Source organism: Pollicipes pollicipes, unplaced genomic scaffold, assembly GCF_011947565.3.
Source record: "Pollicipes pollicipes isolate AB1234 unplaced genomic scaffold, Ppol_2.1 Scaffold_4740;HRSCAF=5597_pilon_pilon_pilon, whole genome shotgun sequence".
NCBI lineage: Eukaryota > Metazoa > Arthropoda > Thecostraca > Pollicipedomorpha > Pollicipedidae > Pollicipes > Pollicipes pollicipes.
Window position 1 is genome coordinate 6182145 of NW_023596545.1, and position 18200 is coordinate 6200344.

At 57.6% G+C, this 18200-nt stretch overlaps 1 protein-coding gene across 1 annotated transcript; it reads right to left on the reverse strand.

Annotated features, from left to right (window-relative positions):
- Positions 1 to 788: 788 nt before the first annotated feature.
- Positions 789 to 17488, reverse strand: LOC119098946 (adducin 1-like protein hts). Its single transcript, XM_037222001.1, has 8 exons — positions 17360 to 17488; positions 6695 to 6860; positions 5592 to 5709; positions 4330 to 4481; positions 2672 to 2896; positions 2441 to 2569; positions 1293 to 1456; positions 789 to 921 (listed from the first exon to the last, which is right to left on the reverse strand). Exons 1-8 carry the CDS (start codon positions 17395 to 17397, stop codon positions 789 to 791), a joined length of 1125 nt encoding a protein of 374 aa, XP_037077896.1. The 5' UTR covers positions 17398 to 17488.
- Positions 17489 to 18200: the final 712 nt, after the last annotated feature.

Here is an 18200-nt window from a genome sequence, read left to right on the forward strand (position 1 = left end):
CCGATTCAGGTTTGGGAGCGGCGGACGGTCAGCTGATGGCTCCGAAGCTAGGAGTAAAACGCACGTGACCCTCAGAGGAGCTGACGGACGTGAAGAAGCGACTCGAGCGAGTGCGCACACCACTACCGTATGACTCAGTACGCACGAAGGATGATTCCCAGATCATTTATTCGAAGCAGTACATGCTTGCAATATCAACATTTTTTACTGTAACCTCCGGTACATGAAACAGCAAAATATTAAAATAACTGGCTGAAAATGAGTGCCAACTAAAACCACCATGCGCGCAGAGCCAGCGAAAGAAGGCTCGTCGATGGGCGAGTGCACAGCAGTGCACCGCTAAAAGCTGGTGTGGCAGGCCACCGGACCGTGCTGAGGAACCGCAGCTGCGCCGGCATGCAAACCTCGGACGGTGCCGGACAGCACGCGCCCTCGGCGAAGCGAGCGCACTGCGGCCCGAGCTCGCGTGGCGTTAGAGACCCCCGGCCCCGCTGCTGCCCACTGTATACACGTCCTCAGAGGGACATCACGCCCAGCCTCGGCGGCGTTCACTCAGTCCCAGGCACACACACACACACACACACAGAGACACGCACGGCATGGGCCCGCGCAAGGCCGTGGAATCAGAGGTCGGCGGCGGCCGCAGCCACGCTGCCGGCGTTGTCGTCGCCAGCCGCGCGGCCTCCCGCTCCCGCCGGCGGGTGGGAGACGCCACTTCCCCTCCCAGCTGGGGACCAGCTGCCGGCCGGCCGGCGGCGGTCAGAGGCGACGGCGGCTCAGCTGATCAGCTACTGGTCGAACTTGACCACCGACACCTTGGTCTTGGCGTCGCCGCCGCTCGTCTCCACCACCTCCACCTTCTGGTTGAGCCAGCGGGTGCGCTCGCCAGCCCGAGCGCCGGCCGCCATCTTCCGCATCGGGCTGGGGTTGGGGTGGGTCGGGTCAGACGCAGATCGGACGGACTTGGGCAAAGTCCCCAGTCTCACAGGCGGAGGATGTGGGTCAGGCCGAGCATCGGCCCAGGGCTAATCACCGGCGACGGCGCAGTGAGGATCACCACATGGGCCTCTTGCGGACCCGCACGGGCCGCACTGGCAAGGACTAGACGTTTGACGTTACATGGAATGTACACACTTTCTACTTTCCTGTTCAAATGCGTTCCTGCAATCAACCTCTAGAAAAGCCGGGACCAGGACAAACAGTAATGCGCCTTGATGACTACACGTAACCTAGTTTGACTCATTCAGTTGCATCACAACTCCTCCGCTCACATTCTACTGTCAGCGGCCCACCTGTACTTGAAGATGTCGTCCGTGTCGAGGGCGTAGTAGCCAGCATCACCCTGCGCGCCGGCCGTCTCCGGGTGCACCTCATGCCGGTACACGTGGCCGGTGCGATGGCCGGCGCTGTCCAGCTGGCGCATCAGCGCCTCGAACTCCAGCTCGCCCAGCCGCCACTGAGGCAGCTGGCCGCGCTCGGCATCGGCCGCAGCCTCCAGCGGCGGTCGCCGAGCCGCCTCGAAGGCGCGCCGCTGCTGCGCCTCGTCCAGCATCACCAGGTTGTCGACACCCAGTGGCAGCATGCGCACCTGCAGCCGGTACGTTGTCGGGTGAGGGAACCGGGGGCTGACAAGAGTACCAGGGAGGACGGGAAGGCGGCTGACGGGACAGAAATGGAAAGTGAAAGGGTAGAAAGAGCGGAAAGGGAGGGAGGACGGAAGGGGGAGGGAGGACTGGAAAGGGAGGCAGGAGAAGGGAGAGGAAAGGAGGAAGAGGGAAAGAGGAGGAGGGGAGCGAAGGGTGAGGTTGAGGGAGGTTGGGTAGGGAAGGGAGAGGGAAGGGAGGGAGGAAGGGCGGAGGGAAGGATAGATGGGAGAGGTCAAGAGGACAGAAGAGGAAAGGTGAGGCAGTCTGGGTGGCCTCAACATGTGTGCACTGGACAGGCTGATGGGTGGGGTAATGGAACGGATACACGAGAAGAGCTGCACAAGATGAGCATCAGAGAGCAATACGGATGGGCGGGTGGAAAAAGGACAAGACGTCAACAAAAAGTGGCGGTGAAGTCGATGGATGACTAATGTGGCTACAACTGCTCAATGTTGAGCGAAGTATAAAAGCATTAAGCTCGCATATAAAGCACAGCGACCAGAGAGCAGTAGCAAAAGTAGCAAACGTGTCGTCCACACGTTAAAACAATTTAAAAACCCGTACCAGCGAGGTCACCAACAGCGTTAGTTACAAGCAGGACATCAGGTACCGATTCAACTACCAACACAGTTCACACATGGCATTTAGGATTCGCGAAGTTGTAAGGTGCATTTCCAAATGACCGTGTGCTGGCCTATCAAAGAAAATGACGGCTCACACAGCTGTTCACATCACGGTTCGAGCGGCGGATCGACGGCCACATCCGAGCGCCGCCCAGCGGCCGGCGTCCGCACCTGCGTCTCGCAGGCGGCCACCAGGCGGGAGACGAGGAAGAAGGCCTCCTCGACGGTCTCGCCGCAGCAGAGCGCGCCGGCGTTCTGCAGCAGCAGCACCTTGCTGTGCGGGCCGAGGTCGGCGGCGATCTGCGCGGCGCCGTGCTGCGGCCGGTGCGCCGCCGTCGGACCGAGCACGCAGGCCGGCTCCGAGAGCGGCAGCAGGCCCAGTCGCAGCGCCGACACGGCCACCACCGCCGGCTGCTGCACGTGCACCACGCAACGCAACTCGGGCCGCGCAGCCAGCACGGCCGCCTGTCGGCCGAACGCGCCGGCGCTGAGGCCCAGCCCCGTCGAGCCGGGCTGCAGCAAGGCGCCGTGCGCGTCGGCCGTCAGCAGCGCCGACGCCGTCACCTCGCCGTACAGCAGGCCGTACGGGTTCACCAGGAACTGATCCGGCTCCTGGCTGAGGCGAACCTGCGGGGATGAGCAGCAGCGGCGGCGTCAGGCGAGCAGGCGCACACGCAGAGGCCAGGTCCAGGGAATGCACCCGATTTTCGGCACGTGGGGTACACCGCACGTGTTGGAAACTGGTACGTGAGGTCGGTAACATTCCATTCCATTCCATTCCAAAAGTCGCATAAGTCAGGTCAGCAACGGACCACCCAGCCAAGCTGTTTGGGGGACGCATTTTTAAGCTCACAATGCAGATGTGTTTTGATTAAAAACAGTATTTTACCTAAACTGCTGTCAAAAGGGGTTATTCTGGTGAACAGCCATGAACATAACACACAAAAAAAAACGCTTCGAGCTCATCGGACGTATATTCCTCCGGCCTGGCAGACAGAAAGGACTGCAAATATATTTTCAATGCACCGCCATGCTATGGCACGATGAAAGTGTACCTTGCTTACACCGACTGGCCTCAGTTTGCCGGTTACCCCACGTAGGTTTTAAGGTCAACCTGGAGGGAGACCATGCCTCAAGCATATTGGCGCCACGTCCAATCAAGCTGGTTCGCCGCATTTGATCCGAACTTCGGTTGTTAAAGCCATGTCATGCCGGCCGACGTCAAAGCTCCTGCTGCCCTACCACAATGACGGTAACTTGGAGGTAGCCGCGCACCCCCGCTTGACCTTCTGACTAGAATGTGGTCTTGGGTGTCCAGCAACGGAAGTTTCACTCCATGTGGTTATGACTGCCCGTCCTCAGAGCACTAACGCAAGTGTGGTTGTGGATTGCTTGCAACGCTAACCGTTCCTCCGCCTCAAACTGACCATGATGTGGTTGTGGACTACTTGCGACACTAACCGTTCCTCCGTCTCTAACTGGCCATGACGTGGTTGCGGATTCCTTTCGACACTAACCATTCCTCCGCCTCAAGCTGACCGTGATGTGGCTGTGGATTTCTTGCGACACTAACCGTCCCCGCCCTCAGTACACTGACCGTGATGTGACTGTGGATTTCTCGCGACACTAACCATCCCCGCCCTCAGTACAATGACCGTGATGTGGCTGTGGATTTCTTGCGACACTAACCGTCCCGCCCTCCGTACACTGACCGTGATGTGGCTGTGGATTTCTCGCGACGCTAACCGTCCCCGCCCTCAGTACACTGACCGTGATGTGGCTGTGGATTTCTTGCGGCACTAATCGTCCCCGCCCCCAGTACACTGACCGTGATGTGGCTGTGGATTTCTCGCGACACTAACCGTCCCCGCCCTCAGCACACTGACCGTGATGTGGCTGTGGATTTCTTGCGGCACTAATCGTCCCCGCCCCCAGTACACTGACCGTGGTGTGACTGTGGATTTCTTGCGACGCTAACCGTCCCCACCCTCAGTACACTGACCGTGATGTGGCTGTGGATTTCTTGCGACACTAACCGTCCCTGCCCTCAGTACACTGACCGTGATGTGGTTGTGGATTCCTTCGGCCCAGCCGTGCATGTCAATGACGCGGAACAGCGAGGCCAGCTTGCAGCGCAGCACCTTCTCCGCCTTGGTGAACTTGGAGGACTCTGCGCCGCGCAAGTCCGCTATCGGCTGCACGCAGTCGGTGCCTGCCGGTCACACACACACACACACATACACCGCTGTCATCAACCGCAGGGGCAGCGCGGCGACTCGCCAGTGACGAGCCGCGGTGACCTCAGTCACTCCCAGAGTACGACAGACAGACCTGAACAATCGACTCGCCAGTGACGAGCCACGGGACCCGAGTCACTCCCCGAGTACGACAGACAGACCTGGACAATCGACTCGCCAGTGACGAGCCGCGGTGACCCGAGTCACTCCCAGAGTACGACAGACAGACCTGGACAATCGACTCGCCAGTGAAGAGCCGCGGGACCCGAGTCACTCCCAGAGTACGACAGACAGACCTGAACAATCGACTCGGCGCTGTGAATCGACTCGGCGCGACTCGCCAGTGAAGAGCCGCGGCGGTGATCTGGGTCACTCCCAGAGTACGATAGACACGCCTGGACAATCGACGCGGCGCTGTGAATACCTGAACGCTCCCAGCCCTACCGTCCACCGCACCCAAAACGGGCGACATGACAGTCAATAGAGCGTTTACCGGCCACGGGCGCCTTTTGACAGCTTCGAGTGATGAATCATACACGAACACACCAGTCACACATGGACCATTAAGCCAGACAACACCACATTGCCAGCTACAGATTTCGTCACGAAACGCATACGTCGGCGAGTCTAGGCAGCTTTCAAAAACGGTCTTTCAACAACGGAAAAATATTATGTTGCCAACAAAAACAACTGCTTTGCAAGTACTGCACCTGTCTCGGACGTGAAAACAGCCATTAGTAGCTTAAAACGTTCATTTTGCATTGAAGCAACTCCTAATGCGTAGGTGCTACCACCGTAGTGCACGAGATTCCGCGCAATCATGAAGCTGACCACATTCCACACGTCACAAATACATCCTACAGAAGATCTCCACAACGATATTGTCATCGCTCCTGGAACCTGCCGAGCCTTATGACCAATACACAAGACTACTGTGATACACCACGGCGGCTCGCGTGATGCCAACATTAGCCACTTTGGCCATCTGGCGGCTGCACGTGATCTAGCCCGCACGCGCGCCGGCCAACATGAGGCGGTCGATGGCGTGCTGGTGGCCGGGGGGACGGCCGGCAGCACGAGCTGACCTCGTGAAGAGCCGAGCCCACCGCGGACCAGGCCCATCATGTCCGAGATCTGCTGCAGACACCCGCCCACGGAGTTGCCGTCGATGACGCCCGTCTCCACCAGCCGGTCCAGCTCCGACTGCAGGGCACAGGACACACAGGTCAGCACAGACTGGCCAGCTCCGACTGAAGGACACAGGACACACAGGTCAGCACAGACTGGCCAGCTCCGACTGAAGGACACAGGACACGCGGGTCAGCACAGACTGGCCAGCTCCGACTGAAGGACACAGGACACACAGGTCAGCACAGACTGGCCAGCTACGACTGAAGGACACAGGACACGCGGGTCAGCACAGACTGGCCAGCTCCGACTGAAGGACACAGGACACGCGGGTCAGCACAGACTGGCCAGCTCCGACTGAAGGACACAGGACACGCGGGTCAGCACAGGCTGGCCAGCTCCGACTGCAGGACACAGGACACACAGGTCAGCACAGACTGGCCAGCTCCGACTGCAGGACACAGGACTCGCGGGTCAGCACAGAGGGCGCAGCTGAGCACAGAGTAACCCGCTCTGACAGCTGAACACAGAGCGGCCCGCTTCGGCAGCAGAACACTCGAACAACAGACAGTCACTGGCCCAAGCGCCGAGTGACAAGCTCTGACTGCAGTGAAAACGCTTGATGACTCGGACAGACCGTGTCATCAACACATGCTGGAAGCACAATTATCCATACCGGTGCACGTCAACCTAATCCACCCTCATGCCGGGCAATGAAAAGCTTTTACCTTCCGAAGCCACACGGACGGCACGAAAGCTAGGCTAGCGTGGGGCGGCTCCAACCGCCCGTGATGCAGAACAAAGAGCCCCGTCAGCGTTAACTATACCTCCCAGCGGCGGCTATCATGAGCTGGAGTCCGCGCAACCGGTGACATCCGGCTATTAGAAACATCGTCCACTGACTGTGAGCGCCACAACTGAGGCCACAGTCACATCGCCAGGGAGTGATGGGTCGTGATCGGGCTCGAGCGCGCGGCGGAGAGAGGACCACCCCGCACCCGCCGAGCCGGGGCCCACTGCAGAGGCGGCAGCGCCGGCCAGCACGCCGCCGCCTCCTCACCTTGAAAGTTTTGGAGCTGAGAATGGCCTCGACCCGCTTCCTGCGCGCCATCTCGCGCATGTCGGCATCCACGTCAGCAGGCCGCATGCGTTGGCGCTCCTGCTCCTCCTCGGTCAGGCCGTTGGTGCCGCCGCCACCGTTCGTACTCGCCGGCGCCTCCATTCTGCTGGGAGCGTCATGGAGACGGTCAGGGGTGAGGTCACGGGGAGGGTCGGCGGTGGGGTTTCAAGAAAGGCCGGCGGTGAGGTCACAGTGAGGGTTGGCGGTGGGGTTACAGTGGGGGTCGGCGGTGGGGTCACAGGGGAGGTCGGCGGTGGGGTTACAGTGATGTGCGGTGGTGGGATCACGGGGAGGGCGGGAGGTGAAACCGCAGGGGGGGTCGGCGGTATGATCGCAGCGGCGGGCGACGGTGGCGTCATAGGGAAAGCCGGCGGTGGGATCATCACAGCAAGAACATGCCATGTCATTGGGGCTTTACGAAGCACTCAGCTGCTGAGGCTATATGGCGTCGCCTGCCTCTCACGCTGGCAGGAAGGACGGGCACCGAGGGGAATCGAGCCCCGTACCTCTGGTCTCCCAGACGCGCAGTGGTTAACGCAGACGTGCTAACCACTACACTACCGCACCCCACTACCGGTACAGTACACTGTACCGGTAGTGGGATGCGATTTTACTGTACCGGTATACTACCGGCACACCAAGATCATCAGCGGGCAATATTCTGGGACAGCTGCCGTGGCGTGACGGCCCAGGCATTCACCTGCCGGACACGGACATGGGATTTATGCACATTGTTTAAGGCTCGGAGAACCTCGCGCCACGAATGCAGGACACAGCACGGTCGTGCAACGGGTCAGGCTGAGTCTGAGCAGCGCCGGTATCGTCGATAACCATCTGCACGGTTTGCCGTGCTGATGCATGCCACAAATGCATGCCACAAATGTTCAAGTAAAGATACAAGTCAACCGAACGATGCAAAGCAACGATGTGGTGCAGAAATGCTGCGCACTGGAAGCCTGTAAAAAGATAAAAGGATCAACAACATTCAATCATTTGCGAATTACGTCACACGCTGGCGGGCCGCCGCTCGCAACCAATGAGCGCCGGAAACGCCCAGTGGCCAACTGAGCAGACTTTCACTCCGACGCGGCGGGGTACAGAGCACGCCTTTCGGTTGCTGGCCAGCCACTCTGGGCAGGTGGGGGCGCGCTCTCCGTGTCAGACGTCGATAAACCTTCCTAATGCTTACGGGCTTCGTTGGAAACTGCGCCCTATCACAGTCAGAGTTCTCAACCAAACTCTCTCGTCGCGGAACAAAGCGCCGACCAGTCTCCGGCCACCACCCTCCGGCCCCCATTGTCAGAGCGCGACCGGCCGTGTCAGCCCGCGGCAGTGTATCGTCAGCATCGGACTCGATGTGACGTCACACTCCCACCGCAGGTTCTATGTGACGTCACAGTCCCGCAGGACCTGAATAGTTACCCTATTTCTTCAAAACGGAAGTCAACGAGCGGAAGTCTATCCAAAGCTACGTTTCAAGCCCGTCCACTGCTCGGGTCACGGCGGCCGCTACCGCCGGCCACTTCGATGGGAGTCAGTGAAATGTGGGGCCGGACAGCCCGGCGCGGGGCCGATGAGCATGCGTTTCTGTCGACCTCAGGCCGAGCAGGCGCCTGAACTGACGCAGCGGCCGGCGTCTGAACTGACGCAGCGGCCGGCACCTGAACTGACGCAGCGGCCAAGGCCTGAACTGACGCAGCGGCCAAGGCCTGAACTGACGCAGCGGCCAAGGCCTGAACTGACGCAGCGGCCGGCGCCTGAACTGACGCAGCGGCCGGCGCCTGAACTGACGCAGCGGCCGGCGCTTGAGCTGACGCAGCGGCCGGCGCCTGTCTGCTGCAGCGGCCGGCGCCTGTCTGCTGCAGCCAAGAGGACGAGTTTTCCGCATGCCGCCTGGCATTTGAGCCAGTTAATGTAACGAGGAAGTACGGAGATGTTCTGCCGCGAACAAACAAAATGATTCGCGGATGCAGAGGGTGTTGGTCACATTTTGTGCCTTGCAGACATCCTATAGCTTAGCAGCATTTTTGTACAGCTGTTGGGGGAGGGAGGGGGGGGCACATTCCCTGCATTTTGTGTTATATCAAGCGGTTTCAAACATGGCATAACCGCATCGCATTGTCCAACTTCGAAGTAGCCATCGATCTGCATGCCATCGACACTTAAATGGAACTCGCAACAGATATATGAGAAATGTATGCGGTCAATGACCAGCAGCGCCCATGTTCTCCTCAACGCCCCCACTCGGCCCCTCCCCACCGCCGCCCACTCCCAAGAAGCACGTGGACTCCCACACACCTGGGAACCGATGCCCACTAATGGCTTGTGAACCGCGTTTCGCCATTAGTCCCCGGCGAGCGCACGGTTTCCAGCGTTGCTCTGGCTTTACGGGACCGATCCTATGCTGCCGCTCCAAACGCCAACCAGGCCTACATGCACCGCACGGGAGAGAACCGGCCTCTGATTTCCAGGCGGGTGGCATGTCGCCCACGTTACGGGTGTGACTGTGCGGCCAAACCCGACCGCGGAGCCATGTGACGTAAACCCACGGCATGCTGTGCATAAGCCAGCAGCGCCAAGTCTATACCGCAATGTCGCGCTGTCACCGCATGGCCCGTCACGCAGCGAACACAGCATGCAGCTGAAGACGACGGTGCGGCGGGCGGTGCCTATCGATCACTCGGTACTTAGCGGCGGACGGGTCCCGTCCAGCAGCCCTGACTGTGGGCGGCATTGGGTGGTGACACGCACTGGAGATGCAAGATCTGCTGCCGCCGTCCCGACAGCCCACGGGTTGGTGCTGAGAGAGGCCCGGTGGTGTCGACGCCGTGCCAGGCTGGCGACGCTGGTGCAAGGTCAGGCCGGCCTGCACCGAATGCGCCGGCACTGAGTGGCCAGTGCTGACGTCAGTTGAGCCCAGCCGGTGATGGCTCGCACGCGGCCGGCGGAGACGCGGGACACAAACGCGTCGACCGACAGACGAACGAACAGACGGACGGGCGGAGCGAGACGGACAAACAGACCGCCAGAGACGGGTCGATGTCTGACGAGAGGCTCAGTCAGAGGGCGGGGAGGGGGGGGGGGGGCGTCAGGCCCGCGGTCACAGGCGGCAGGGTGTCCAGAGCCTGTGACCGGCCAGAGCGGGCCGATGTCTGACGGGCAGCTCAGTCAGGGGGCGTCAGGACCGCGGTCACAGGCGGCAGGGTGTCCAGAGCCTGTGGCCGGCCAGAGCGGGCCGATGTCTGATGGGAGGCGGCCGCGCCCGGCGCCGGCGCAGGGACACGGGGATACGGACAGGGACACGCGCCGGCGCAGGGACACGCACCTGAGCGAACGCCCACCGGCCAACTCTCTCTTTGCGAGAAATGGTCCAATGGGAACTAACCAAATAACCACAACCGCTGAGCACTTCACTAGTGGCTCCAAAGATGCAATGCGCGGTGATTTTGATAGATTACAATGGTCTGACGGAGGGTTTGAAATGAATGATTACAAAGGGCGTGACGTGTCGTGATCATTGGGGCTTTACGGCACACTCGGCTGCTGAGGCTATATGCACCGTCTGCCTCTCACCCTGAGAGTAAGGGCGGGCACCACGTGCAATCAAGCCCACACCTCTGATTTTCCAGGCGCACAGTCGTTTTACGGGGTACCGGTGCAAACTCTCCGCCGATGAGGGGGGAGGGGCTGGGGGTTGGCGCCGGTCGTGACCGCGCCACATAGGGGGCGGCCGCGCCGTGCCCGGCTGAGCATGGCGCAAGGGCAGGCGGCACGGCATGTGTCGCAACAGCCTGCCATTCGATGGCTTCATGGCGATACGAGCCACAGTCCCAGTGAGCACGCCACGGCTATGACCCCAACGTAACTTGACACTCACTAGGGTACGCCACCCATGCGTGCCGTACGGCCTCCATATACATGTCGTCTCCATATACACTATACACTCTTCATGCACACTCAGTCTCCGTGCGCACTCGGTCTTTGTATACACTCAGTCTCCGTGTACACTCGGTTTTCGTATAACACCCGTTCTTCGTAGACACTCGAGCTCCGTGTACACTCGGTATCTGTGTATACTCGGTCTTCGTATACACTTGATCTTCGCATTCACTAGGTCTTCGTATACACTCGGCCTCGTTCTTCGCATACACTCGCTCTTCGTATACACTCAACCGATTGCGCTGACCCAAAACTCCAGTCGTTAGCCCCGGCACGTTTATCGCCGAGTAAATGCAATCTGCTGACCTATGCGTCATCGGATGACGTTGGAGGCCACATTCTTTCCGTGATTACAACATTTAGAAAGCTTCTAGGATCAAAGTGAATAAATTCATGTCATACACATCTTAACACATCTAAACTGTCTACTATAGCTATTACCGGCTTCACGTCAATCAAAGCACGCTTCTGTATGTGACGTAATAGAAGTATAAGGACCATATTTTCGTAAGAGGCTGAAATTAACAGCATGATACGACATTATGGTAAGCTCGTGTGATTATTGTCGTAAAATTGCGCCGCTCACAGCTGACTGCACATGCCGCAGTTAAACATTCGTTCATCACTGGGACTCCGTGACGGATCTCGTGGTCCAGAGAATCTTAACTGAGGTCAGTTGATCAAACTGTATCGCGTAGCAAAAGTTTAACAGCCAACGACATCAAGGGTAGCACCGACCGACCCTATAACGCCTATCTGGCATGATCTGGAATTGACTGTTTCACAGACGTCACTGAGGTGTTCAGATGCAAGTCTCGACCAGTTTTTGGTCGCTCTCTGTCCCCGTCCCAATCTGCCGGTTACGAACCTTTTCAGATTAACCAAATATGTGACAAGAGTCTGCAGTGACACGCAGCTCTCAGTCTGGCAGCTGGCGGCTTCGTGCCCTCGGCTCCTTCTCCCGCCAGGCCACTCTCAGGTGCTGGCTCCGAGCTCCGAGCTCCGAGCTCCCAGCTCCGAGCCCTCCCTCCCCCTCTCTCGTTCCTCGGCTCCCCCGCAGCTCACGGCGGCGGCCCCTGTCCCGCCTGGCTCCTGTCCAAGGCATAGTGGCACTACAATCGATGCGGGTGTCGTCTGCCGGCCGTGAGGCGCCCCGCTCGATAACCGGTCCGCGGCCGGTTGGCAACAGCGACGCACCTAACCGACCGCCCGGCTCATCACGGGCCCCGGCACTCCGTGAATCGCCCGGCTCATCACGGGCTCCGGCACTCCGTGAATCGCCCGGCTCATCACGGGCTCCGGCACTCCGTGAATCAACCGGCTCATCACGGCCACCGGCACTCCGCGAATCGCCCGGCTCATCACGGGCTCCGGCACTCCGTGAATCAACCGGCTGATCACGGTCTTCTGCACTCCGTAAATCGCCCCGCTGATCATGGGCTCCAGCACTCCGTGAATCAACCGGCTCATCACGGGCTCCTGCACTCCGTGAATCGCCCGGCTGATCATGGGCTCCAGCACTCCGTGAATAGCCCGGCTCATCGCGGGCTCCGGCACTCTGTAAATCGCCCGGCTCATCACTGTCTCCGGCAATCCGTGAATCAACCGGCTGATCACGGTCTCCGGCAATCCGTGAATCAACCGGCTCATCAAGGGCTCCGGCACTCCGTGAATCAACGGGCTCATTACGGTCTCCGGCACTCAGTGAATCAACCCGCTCACCACGGTCTCCGGCACTCCGTAAATCAACCGGTTCATCACGGTCTCCGGCACTCCGCGAATCGACCGGCTCATCGCGGTCTCCGGCAATCCGTGAATCAACCGGCTCATCACGGCCTCCGGCACTCCGTGAATCAACCGGCTCATCACGGCCCCCGACACTCCGTGAATCGCCCGGCTGATCAAGGGCTCCGACACTCCGTGGATTGGAGGGACGCGGGCAGGCTCACTTCTCATACTCCCGGGCGGACATACGCGACTTAGGCAATACGTTGACTACAGTTTTAATAACATGCAGTTATGTGCGACTACTGGCAGCTGTTCCTACAAAAATCAAAGCCTAGCCTTAATGCCTTCGCACCAGCACAACGCACCAAATAAGGCAACAGTCATGAGCCACTGCATTAGGGACACCACAGCCAAAGGCGTCGCCACAACCGCGGCAACAGAACAATGAGCTTGAAAGCCACAGCGGGCAACGCGTGCCGTTGTTTGACTTCAACGGGAGGGTTTGTAATGGGCCCAACAACTGACTGGACATCGATCCGATATGGCTCATTTGCCACAGGGCTGACGTTGGGCAGCTTCGCATCGCACGACGCATCTCCTTCTGCGCTTATAAGCAACCTCAAGAAAATGCAAAGTCACGCATGGGGATACATATGCAGACATTCCAGCGGCCAATTTGGCAGTCAGACAGGGAAAAAACAAAATTCCTACCGAGAGCATGCACGTTAGCGACCGCCGCAGCCACCCCTGCGCCGCTGGAGCCGACGCCAGCACGTGGACTCGGCCGGGCGGCAGCGCAGTGCGGCAGCGTCCGGCCCGGCCCGTCCGGCGCGAGCGCCGCCGCCTCAGCTGCGGCCGTGGAGGGGGTGCGGCCGCGGCGCGCAGTCGATCGATGGCCGCTGACTGCGTGACGCGCCACCTGGCGCCGCCGCGGCGGGCGAGGACGGCCCGGCCCGGCCCGTACTGCACCGCACCGCACCGCCAGACAAAGGGCCGACAACCGGCCGGCCACCGGCGAGGAGCCACTCGGACAGCACGGGCTTAACCTTGACTTACACAGCTCACGAGAGGATACTGTGATGATGATGATGATGATTGGAGTCTTAAGGCGCGCCGTCTGCGATGGTCATTTTGCGCCCGGAAGTTATTGGGAAGAACAACGTGTAAATGGCTTTGAAAGACTGGATCTGACCAGAAATATTTATATGACGAATGAGTAAAATATCATAGAATCTACTACTAACTTATATGATATAATGGCGACGATATAATGGTCGTTCAAAGCTGGCGCAGTAAACTTTCCTTGCATTTTTGTATTTCACATTCAATATTATCGTGTCGGCTCCTGGCACACGGGTGTGGTATTTCACAGAGTCATAGGAACAACAGTGACGTTCGAGCAATTTCATCAGTGCGGCGTTTTGCGTAAATTGATCGGTACATTAAAGAGGAACATTATTCACGTAGATAAGACAGTAGAAGCAGCCTAATTCCCCGGATAAAAACCCAGGAGAATGGAGTTAAAGTTACTATAATTCTATTCTCCTGGTTTTCTCCCAGGAATAAGGCTATTACTACTGTCTTATCACTGCGGCGTTTTAGTTCATTGCGAGGCGACGAAGGGCAAAGAGCATTTCAGGGGTTCGTTCGCTCTTTGGGGCGAGTCCACTGTGTCACGACGGATAACAAAGGGTAAAAGTGATATACATTTACGACGTTCCCCAGTTCTTTTTTTTGGTACGGTCAACACTCGAGTGCTCGTTCCAGGAAAGGCAGGTCCATTCGAGTTTGCGGACGTCTCAATTCGTTACTAGCCAAATTTATTAGCTAACTATATAAAAACTTAATTAATCGACTACGTCACTTAATCAAAGTCCAATTGCAGCCAGTTGTATCAAATGTACGTCAAACCTTTTTGGCGTACATGCGTCAGAACTTTGGTTATGGCCTCTTAGGCCCGCAATATTTCTGTTGTTTTAATACTGGATTTACAGTGATCTTTTGGAACCACCGCTATCTGTGCATTCTGCTAGTTAAAATATGTTATAACGGCGATTCTCAACACATCCATTGGGAGTTCCCACATTTTGATCGAAAGGCAACACCTGCCATGCGAGGTCACTGCTCCACGCTCACCTGTCATGCGAGGTCACTGCTCCACGCTCACCTGTCATGCGAGGTCACTGCTCCACGCTCACCTGTCATGCGAGGTCACTGCTCCATGCTCATCTGTCAAGCGAGATCACTGCTGCACGCTCACCTGTCAAGTGGGGCCACTGCCCCGCGCTCACCTGCCAAGCGAGGCCACTGCTCCACGCTCACCTGTCAAGCGAGGTCACTGCTCCACGCTCACCTGTCATGCGAGGTCACTGCTCCACGTTCACCTGTCATGCGAGGTCACTGCTCCATGCTCATCTGTCAAGCGAGATCACTGCTGCACGCTCACCTGTCAAGCGAGGCCACTGCTCCGCGCTCACCTGTCAAGCGAGGCCACTGCTCCGCGCTCACCCGTCAAGCGATGTCACTGCTCCACGCTCACCCGTCAAGCGAGGCTACTGCTCCGCGCTAACTATCAACGGTCAGTGATACGGACACAGCCGGCAATCGATCTCCGCGGTATGTACGAATGACCCAACAGTCCAGTTATACGCCGCGCATGGGAGGCTATTGTTTAACGAACGGGTTGGGTTATGCTGTTTGGATGCACTAGTGTATGTACTGGCGATGATAAGCAATGCGAAATGACGTTCATTTTGGTGCCCCCGACGCCTTACTCACATGCACTTCCAGGGGTGTATTCAGGGCGTATGCAGGGCGTACTCCCTTGGGGAGGTCCAGTTCATCATTATAGTCATGGTTGTTTTATGCCGTTGGGGATCAAGCCCATAGCCTGTTCACGAGACCGTTTATCCAGCCTGGTCAACACAACGGCTTTCACACGAGATTTACACTTGCTATAGTTGTTTTTTCATTTTCAGCTAAATGCTGCACTTAACTATGAAATGTTCTAGCACATCGATATTCACTAAATAAGCGTTGCCAGTAATGCCATATTTGCATAAAGCCCGTCCCTCCGTGTAACTGTCCTTTTTCTTCTCCCCCTTCCTTCTTCCTTGATACAGGAACGTAGGGTGCTACATCTTCTGTACCATAAGACCTCTGAGAGCTTACACAACTCCTCGCCTGACGGATAATTTCCAGTCCGTGCAATACCATTGCCCCTCAAAAGCACCCACATGGGCACCGCACGCCGCCACGATGGGCATAAAGAATCTTGGAGGCGTGATTCATGGTGGCCCGTTACGTAATGCCCATGATTTAAGGAGATTGCGCGGAGGTCTCTTTCTGAACTAGAATGTATTCTTGACACATAGTTTAGCTGCAAAACAGTTGGAGCACAGTCAGAGCTACGCCGGCGCTCATGGTTTCATCTACTTCGTTGTTATTAACTTCGAAACGTATGAGCATTACGGTATTTTTTAAAGAAATTCAGAACTTACGGATAACACAGGAGTAATGGTCTTATTCCTCGGAGCAAAAGCAGGAAAATGTAGATATAGAAGCGTTGGTATTTTGGCAGCATGCCTTTATCGAAACAGCTGGCGAAATATTAATGCATCTGTACCTCCATTCTCCTGTTCCCACCCCCAAGAATAAGGCTATTACTACTGTCTTATTTATGTGAATAATGTTCCTCGCACATACACTTCACAACTTACGTAAACTTGAAAAGTTTTTATACCACGACACGATAAATTTCAACTCATAGCCAGCTTAAGAGCTAACTACGTTTCTACAGACCAAACGGTCGAATTTCATAACCTATGTACCTCAGTAAGACCCGATCCAAATACTTCACTTTTTACACGTCGGGTGTCATAAATGAGTTACTTGTATTGGCGCCTTGTGCCAGACGGCATTGTGTAAGTTTGGTTCAACATAAGGTACCAGTGGCATCACCGCGCACTTTGGAGCATGCTTTCCTTCGGATGAAGCCATTTACGGAAGAAAAAATGCTGAAAGCATAAACATCCATCACAATAATCTGCTTGTTCCTCCCACAAACGTTTTTCTTTATGAAAAACACGTAGAAATCTTTAAGGGCCGCAGGTCTGACAACATATACAGCATTCTCGCAAGGAACGTGACGACCCGCGCATTTGCTACTTTGCGAACATTATGCATGCGCATTGATGCACGCGTAATTTTCGGAACACTTCAGCAAAAAGCCAGCTGACCTTGGGGAGGTCCGGCAACCCTGTAACCTGTACGGTTATTTTCACAAATGACACACGTTTAAGCTTTTGTCCATGCCAGCTCCTGCTGCATTTCCTTAAACCAAAGCGCGTGACGTGATTCCATGGTCCAAAAACGAAGCGCTGAGACATAAGTGACGCTCGCCATCCGTAGCATTGTCATATCACGATGTTCCAAAGCCTGAACTTCTCGTGAGAAAGGCTTATTTCCTCCAGAGGTATTAGATCATGCCTGCCATCCAGGTCAACGTGCTGGCAGTTTGTATTCCGGGGAACTCTGGTACTACATCTCACATATTCTCTTGATCTATGACAAAAGGTGGGACAACGAAACCGAAACAGCAAAATGAGATACGCCCCTATGCGTTGGACGGATGCCAGCCAATTGCATGTGAGCAAACGAAGAGCAATATCTCCAAGAAAACGGATGGATAAAGAACCCGAATTCGCAAACCGAGACACGCCCCTTTGCGTTGGACTAATGCCAGTCCGTCGCATGTGGACAAACGAAGATCAATATCTCCCGGAGAACATGGACAATGAAACAGCTACCGGCAGGTGCGGGCTGAGCCTGACAAGGCTCATGCCAGAACCCCAGTGACTTCAGAGACCAGACCCAGCTCTCCAGCGCTGCCGTGCAGCCGAGCGGGCGGCAGGGCGCCCGCAGCACCCTCGCACTGACCTGCACTGGACGAGCCCGCAGGTGAGTGTACCCAGCATGGCGAGGACGGATGGGGTGGGCGGGCGCGGCGAGCCCTGACACAGCCCTGACACAGGCCTGACACAGCCGGGCGGTCGGCTCGGGTCACCGTCGCTCGGCTGCCGACTGCCGGCGGCGCCGGGTGTGGCTGTGGCTGCCCCTCCCCGTCCCCCTCCCCGGCCGCCATCGACCGACTTGCGCCCTGCCCGGCACTGCCGGCGCCAAGGACCGGATCGGGCCGGGCCGGGCCGGTTCGGGGCAGGGCGGGGTTCGGCCGCGCGGGGCGGACGTCTGGACTATCCGACCGGCTCAGGTGGGCTCCTGTCTGCTCTTCCGGCCGGCTCTGATCGGCCGGCGTCTGGGCTCGGGTTGGCTTGGTGCCCTGCCTGTCTGCGCAGCTCCGACGAGCTTCTGATGCCCCCTTCCCCTCCCCACCGGGTGACATCATCAGTCTGGTGCGCCGGCCGCAGCGCGAGATGCTCCGTAAACAGCGCTGGCACGAGGACAGAGTGGCGCGGCACGACGCACCATTTCCACGCTGCACTTCAGCGCCGCCCGCCAGCCGCACCGAAGAGTCAAAACTACGCCAGGGTGGCCGGGTGTGTCGTCTTACGATGCATCGCCAAAAACGCACGCAACTGCACTTCGGAGAAGTGACTGGAAACCGTGGTTTATTTTCGTGTAATTCAATCCGTTTTTTTTTTCTTCTCACAACTCCCACCAGTACACTTTGGTGCCACAACCGTTTCCAGGCAGCGTACAGCACGTACACAGCCCGGTGCCGAGCCCCCTGCCTCTTGATGTGCTGGGCGGCCCGCCCTGA

What these genes read in the sequence shown, in the direction of transcription:
- LOC119098946 (XM_037222001.1), bottom strand. Translation starts at nt 17,397, where the DNA reads ATGCTGGGTACACTCACCTGCGGGCTCGTCCAGTGCAG. An exon ending in TGCGGGCTCGTCCAGTGCAG is followed by an intron (nt 6,861 to 17,359) that starts GTCAGTGCGAGG and finishes TGACGCTCCCAG; the next exon opens with CAGAATGGAGGCGCCGGCGA. An exon ending in GAATCCACAACCACATCACG is followed by an intron (nt 2,897 to 4,329) that starts GTCAGTGTACTG and finishes TCATCCCCGCAG; the next exon opens with GTTCGCCTCAGCCAGGAGCC.